The sequence below is a fragment of the Cebus imitator genome, unplaced genomic scaffold (assembly GCF_001604975.1).
Source record: "Cebus imitator isolate Cc_AM_T3 unplaced genomic scaffold, Cebus_imitator-1.0 Scaffold339, whole genome shotgun sequence".
NCBI lineage: Eukaryota > Metazoa > Chordata > Mammalia > Primates > Cebidae > Cebus > Cebus imitator.
Window position 1 is genome coordinate 655206 of NW_016107654.1, and position 6558 is coordinate 661763.

A 6558-nucleotide genomic window follows, 5' to 3' on the forward strand; every position below is an offset into this window, starting at 1 on the left:
CAGCTCCGGGAGTTCAACATCTGCGGGCGCTGCCAGGTGGCCCGGTACTGCGGCTCCCAGTGTCAGCAGAAGGACTGGCCGGCCCACAAGAAACACTGTCGGGAGAGGAAGCGTCCCTTCCAGCATGAGCTCGAGCCGGAGCGATGACGGGCGGGGCAGCCGCACACAGTCGCAGCCCCCGGGCTCTGCCCTGGGCACAGCAGAGACAAACTCGTGGTTGAACCTGGAGGTGCCGAAAAAGCCAGCTGCAGGCCCGGGACGGCCGCCGTGAGACTCCCGACGTTACAGGCAGTCTGTGTGGGCACAGCGCCCTCAGTGTTCATCCCCAGCAGGGACAGGAGGAGGCTCCACCGGGACGGTTCTCATTATTTATATGTTAATATGTTTGTAAACTCATGTACAGTTTTTTTTGGGGGGAGGCAAAGGGAAGGGTAGAAATTACAAATAGAATCTTTTGCTGTAATCCTTGAATGGCAAATGGTCAGGCCACGTGTCTAAAAACTGTCCTGTAGCTGCAGCTTCGCCCCACGGAGCGTGGCCTGCACGGGAGTTGTGTCCACAGAGGCAAAGTAAAGGGGTGGAATCGTCTGGCGTCTCGGCCGTTCTCTGCTCCGCCTCCCTCCGGTGCTGCTTAGGGTGAGGTCATTTTGAGTGGAGCTGAGTCCTTGTGGGTGTGGGGCAGGAGGACCTGGCCTTGCTCCTCATGTGCCCTCTGTGAAGTGGGTGAGCTCAGACCTTCCTGAGTCCAGCAGGGAGTGTGAGCGGAACGCTGTCCTTGTCTTGCGCAGCACTGGTGGGGCGCTGTCGGCTGCCCACCGTTTTATTGGGTGTGGGATGCTCCAGACGCTGACATTGCTTAGCTCTTGTCTGACGTATGCGTGAAGTGCCTGGGAGCTCGTCAGTGACAGCTGCTGCCCGGAAGAATCCACAGGGCAGCCGGGTGTGGTGGCCCACGCACTTTGGGAGGCCGAGGTGGACGAATCACGAGGTCAGGAGTTTGAGACAAGCCTGGCCAGCCTGGTGAAACTCCATCTCTACTAAAAAATACAAAAAGTTAGCTGGGCGTGGTGGCACATGCCTGTAATCCCAGCTACTCGGGAGGCTGAGGCAGGAGAATCACTGAACCCGGGAGGCGGTGTTTGAAGTGAGCCGAGATCGAGCCGCTGCACTCCAGCCTGGGCGGCAGTGCAAGACTCCGTCTGAAAAAGAATCCACAGGCATGTGCAGGAGGCCTGCTACAGATGGGGGAGGGTGCTGGGCAGTCGGGGTGGGGTGAGGGCTACACTCCTCCGTCCCTCTGCAGGGCTGCGGCCTCCAGGGTCCACCCTCTGTCCTTGGGGGAGCCCCAGGTGTCTGGGGTTGGTCAGCATCTTGTACTCATAGAGCTGCTCAGGGGAACAAGCCAGGCTGTGTGGCCGGGATCCTGCCAGTCTCTAGGTGTACCCAGCCACCCACTCAGAGGCCTTCTTGGGAGCTAGGAGCCTGGCCAGTCCAACTCTGACCTGTCTGGTCTGGTCCTGGCCGCCCCGACCCTGTGTTCCCGCAGGTTCCTGCTACACTCCCCCCTCTTGAAGCTCCTCTGCCGCACTCCAGGACACCCTGTGTGTTCTCATTGCTGCCCCTGGCTGGGTTGCCCTTAGCTTCTCTGGCAGTACCCTGGGGCCTCCTGAAGAACAGGACAGCTGAAAACAGGCAATAGCAGCAAACCCCGCAGGATTTCCCGGAGCTGAGAGAACCGCACGTGTTTGTGTCATGAGAAGCCTCCTTTTTTGCTGTGAAGGTCAGGGACATCTGAGCAGGTGAAAGCTCTCAGGGAGGGGGACCTAAGTGTCCCTAGAGATGTTGGGTCAGCAGCTTGGGGTTTGGGGCAATCTTCAGGCCTAGAGCCTCACGTGCCCTCAGGCAGCCTGCTTTCAAATGGAGAGTCAGGATGGGAACAGACTGCAGGCTGTGTCCCGGGGAATGGCCACATCGTCCCCTGACCAGCAGAGGCTGCCTTGTCTGGCAGTCATCAGAAATGCACTGAAAAGCACCCAGGGCCTCCCACTTGTGAGACACCACAGTGGGGAAGGGGGCGATGCAGGCTCTAAGTTTGTGTGTGGCAGCTCCAGGCCTCACTCCCACAGGTGCCAATGTGAAGGTGGGATGGGCCCCACGACTGCTTGCCTTCTCTTATCTGATATCCATCCCCTGGTCATCTTTCCCCTTCCGTGGTCCTGACTTCTTGGTCTTTGTAGCCAAGTATCTAAGACGTTCTGAGGACATCCAGATGGCTGCAATGTGAGGCTGGCTTCCAGCTTGTTTGCAGTGTGGTGCGTTGGGGTGCTTGGCCTGGGCACTCTCCCTCCCACGTAGAGGTGTGTGGCTGAGGCCCTTTGGGAACGCCCTGCTGCCTTCTGGGCCAGCCTTGTCGGCGCCTCTGCCGCGATCTGAGCTGCTGTCTGTCCGCACTGAAGGCCCGAGGCTGAACACCCACCCAGGCTCCTAAATTTCAGTCAAGTCCGCTTTAGCTTCCTGGAGCTGCCGCAACAAGCAGCACAAGCAGCGCGTGCAGCCTGAAGCAGCAGGAATTCACCGTCTGGGCTTTGGAGGCCAGAGCCTCAGATGGAGGTGTGGGGACGGCAAGAGCCTGGCCTGCCTCCTGTGGTCAGCTTTCCTTTCTGCGGACTCCAGCTCCACGGGGTCAGGGCCCTCCCTAGGACCTTGTTTCAACTCTCCCTTCCGAGAGCCCGTTTGCCAAGGATGCGCTCTGAGGTGCCAGGGTCTTCAGCCCGTCGGGGCCGAGGGGTTCTCCCTGCCCGCTGCACAAAGACCATGGATCGCAGTAAAGAAAAAGTCTGGTAGATCCGGGCCGGCCAGGCCTCGTGGGAGCTGGAGTCCATCCTCAGATCTTGTCCAGAGCTCCCAGGTTAGGGGTTTTTCTTTTTTCTTTTTTTTTGAGACAGAGTCTCACTCTGTCACCAGGCGCCAGGCTGGAGTGCAGTGGTGCGACCTCGGCTCATCGCAACCTCCGCCTTCCGGGTTCAAGCAATTCTCCTGCCTCAGCCTCCGGAGTACCTGGGACCACAGGCACGCGCCACCACGTCCAGCTAATTTTTTTGTATTTTTAGTAGAGACGGGGTTTCACTATGTTGGCCAGGATGGTCTCGATCTCTTGACCTCGTGATCCGCCCGCCTCGGCCTCCCGAAGTGCTGGGATTACAGGCGCGAGCCACTGCGCCCGGCCGGTTAGGGGTTTTTCAAAGGCAGCTCTGGGGGAAGGGGTGGGGCGGCCAGGGGGCAGGTGCTGAGAATCCCGGGGCGCAGCCGTCCTCCTGCCGAGCCGCTTCTGGGGGGCCCAGATGCCGCCTCGGGGTGCTGGGGGCCCCTCCGCGTTGCGAAGGCGCGGATTCCGGGGCAAGGCGTCACGTCGTCTTAAGTCGGCGCGGCCCGAGGCCCAGGAGCAGCCGGGAGGGCGCCACGCGGTGCGCTTGCGCAGCTTGCCGTTGGGGTTTCCTCCCTGACGGGATTTTTGCAAAGGCGGCTTCGAACCTGCGGCCCTGTCTCGAACGTGCCGTCTCCAAAACCGCTCTGCAGAGGCGCAGTGCGCCCGGCGCCTGGAGCCCGCCGCGGTCCGCCGGCCGACAGGGGGCGCCGGAGCCTGGCCTCCCGGGGGAGTCCGCCGCGGCCGACGCCCGCCCGGATGTCCCGCCCCGGCGCGCCGGAAGGAATCGCGAGAGGCGGCTGCGGGGACTCGAGGGAGAGGCCGCCTGCGCTGACGGTGTCTCGGAGCATCCGCGCTCGTGCCGCCGGCCCCGCCGACCCGCCTCTACCGCCGGCCGGATGACGGGCGCTTGCGCCCTGCAGACGGTGGACACCGAGCTGACCGCGGACGCGGTGGAGTGGTGCCCGCTGCGAGGCCTCCGGCACCTGCTGGCGTGCGGAACCTACCAGCTGCGGCGTGCGGACGAGCCCGCCGGCCCCCAGAGCGAGGTGCGCACGCCCCGGCTGGGGAGGGGGCGGCGGGGCGGCCCCGGGGTGGAGGCCGACGGGCGCGCGGGGCCGCGCGGGAGGGAAGAGGCCATGCCGGCCCTTCCGCCGGGACGGAGGTCGGACGCCGCAACGTGGTTCTTTGAGACGAGGTCTTGCCCTGTCACCCAGGCTGGAGGGCAGCCTCGGACCCGGGGCTCGGGGCAGCCTCGCACCCCAGCCCCGGCGCAGCCGGGCCCGCAGGCACGCGCCCCCGCCCCGGCCGGCTGCAGAATTGGAGAGCAGAACGTCTTCTGTATGCGGGTGTGGCTCAGGCTCATGGATGGCACGGACAGTAAAGAGAAACTGGGAATTACACCTTAACTTCTGGGAGGTACATGTTAGGGTGCAAACTGGGCGCCGGAACGACAGGCCCGTCAGGACCGTCCCAGGCAGGCTGGGCTCTGTGCTCACCCTGGCCGCAGCCGGGCGCCGTGGGCCGGCTTAGAAGGAGCCTTTGCTCGGTCCAGGAGCGTTCGTTCACCTGCTCATTCATCACACACAGGAAAATAGACATTTCTCCAGCTCAGAACACCAGCGTCTCTCCTTCCAGGCAGAATGCAGCCCCGTCCGTCATCACAAACCTTTGAGTTCCTTGGGTCCCTTTTCCCATCGCTTGGGTTCCTTGGTGTCTTGGCGTAATCAGAGAATACCTCTGCATTTTTTATAGGGTGGAATGGAAGTTGAGGAGCCTCAGATCCGTTTAGGTCGTCTCTTCCTGTACAGTTTCAATGAGAACAACAACTCTACTCACCCTCTGGTCGAGGTCCAAAGAAAAGATACTTCTGCAATCCTGGACATGAAATGGTACAACTGTGGTAATCCCACTTGGCCTAGAATTTGTCACGAGTAGCCAGTCACTTAATCAGGGGAGCCTGATGCCTGGTAGACTTCAAGGAGACAGGGATTGTGTGTCAACTTCGGATTTGTTTCTTTGCTGCCCTGCTTCCCTCCCACTTGGGCTGTGCTTTATGCGGGGCTGATTTCTTTTGCCATGTTCCAATCGGGGAAGGGATGGGAGTTTTCTGACTTCATAAGCTGGGGCATCTTTTGCTTGAGAACACAATTGTAGGCTCTAGCCCAGTTTTGGAGCTGATATTTTTATGTTTTTAAAATTTATTTAATTATTATTATTTTTTATTTTGAGATGGAGACTTGCTCTGTCGCCAGGCTGGAGTTCAGTGGCGCAATCCTGGCTCACTGCAACCTCCCCCTCTTGGGTTCAAGCAGTTCTCCTGCCTCAGCCTCTCTCCAATAGCTGAGATTACAGGTGTCTGCCACCATGCCCAGCTACTTTTTGCTTAGTTTTTTTGTTTGCTTGTTTGTTTTTGAGAAGGAGTTTTGCTCTTGTTGCCCAGGCTAGCGTGCAGTGGCATGATCTTGGCTCACTGCAGCCTCCACGCCTCAGGTTGAAGCGATTCTCCTGCCTCAGCCTCTTGAGTAGCTGAGATTACATGCGCCCACAACCACACCTGGCTGATTTTGTATTTTTAGTAGAGATGAGGTTTCACTATGTTGATCAGACTGGTCTCAAACTTCTGACCTCAGGTGATCCACCTACCTCAGCCTCCCAAAGTGCTGGGATTACAGGCGTGAACCACCGCGCCTGGCCTTGTATCGTATTCTTATTGTACCTTTTCTGTATTTGGATACACAGCCACTTACCATTGTGTGACACTTGCCTGCAGTAACATGCTGTAAGGTTTGTGGCCTAGGAGCAGTGGCCCCCACCACACACCACAGCCAAGGTGTGTGGTAGGCTGTCCTGGCTGGGTTTGCGTGGAGTGCAGCCCCGTTGTTAAGTGAAGCATGAGTGATGGCCGGATGCACGGTGTGCTCCTGTGCTGCAGGCACCTCGGTGTGCTCATGGTGGGCCCTCTCCTCAGGTGCCACATCCCGGTAGCTGGACATGCCCTCTTGGGCTTGGCCGATGCGAGTGGATCTATACAGCTGCTCCGCCTGGCAGAATCTGAGGTCAGTGACTTGCACTTGCTCTGTGGGGTAGCAGGGACCTGAATAGAGCGTTGGATGGGGTGGCTGTGCTGATACAGACGTTTTCCTAAAACAACCTCTTTTCAATGGTGAACCATACGTAAACATTCTACGATAGCACGGAGTCTATTTTTAAGTTGTATTGGGTTCTACATCCAACTCCAAGACGAAGTCACCTCGTGTCAGCAGCAGAAGGGCTGAAGTGACATTCACCTGTTAGTGGATCTGGAAGTTCTCTAAGGAAAGCCTAGGCAGGCATTCTTGGATTTATGCTGGGGCTTCGAGTAGCAGTGAGCGTCCTGTGTAAAGATGGCGTTGCCCAGGGCCGGGTGCGGTGGCTAAAGCCTGTAATCCCAGCACTTTGGGAGGCCGAGGCGGGTGGATCACGAGGTCAAGAGATCGAGACCATCCTAGTCAACATGGTGAAACCCCGTCTCTACTAAAAATACAAAAACATTAGCTGGTCATGGTGGCGCATGCCTGTAATCCCAGCTACTCAGGAGGCTGAGGCAGGAGAATTGCCTGAACCCAGGAGGCGGAGGTTGCGGTGAGCCGAGA

The 6558-nt window shown here is 59.1% G+C and overlaps 3 protein-coding genes across 3 annotated transcripts in view; 2 read left to right on the forward strand and 1 right to left on the reverse strand.

Moving 5' to 3' along the window:
• Nucleotides 1–587, forward strand: part of ZMYND19 (zinc finger MYND-type containing 19) — an 8696-nt gene extending 8109 nt beyond the window's left edge. The window contains exon 6 of the mRNA XM_017505451.2: nucleotides 4–587. Coding sequence (XP_017360940.1) covers nucleotides 4–147 — 144 coding nt within the window. The 3' untranslated portion in view covers nucleotides 148–587. The remainder of the gene's footprint in view (nucleotides 1–3) is intronic.
• Nucleotides 1–6558, reverse strand: part of C8G (complement C8 gamma chain) — a 618926-nt gene that overhangs the window by 19087 nt on the left and 593281 nt on the right. The gene's annotated exons all lie outside the window — the stretch shown is intronic.
• Nucleotides 3715–6558, forward strand: part of DPH7 (diphthamide biosynthesis 7) — a 17592-nt gene continuing 14748 nt past the window's right edge. Inside the window, exons 1-3 of the mRNA XM_037730317.1 lie at nucleotides 3715–3972; nucleotides 4679–4815; nucleotides 5895–5982. Of these exons, the coding sequence (XP_037586245.1) occupies nucleotides 3823–3972; nucleotides 4679–4815; nucleotides 5895–5982 (375 nt within the window). The 5' untranslated portion in view covers nucleotides 3715–3822. The remainder of the gene's footprint in view (nucleotides 3973–4678; nucleotides 4816–5894; nucleotides 5983–6558) is intronic.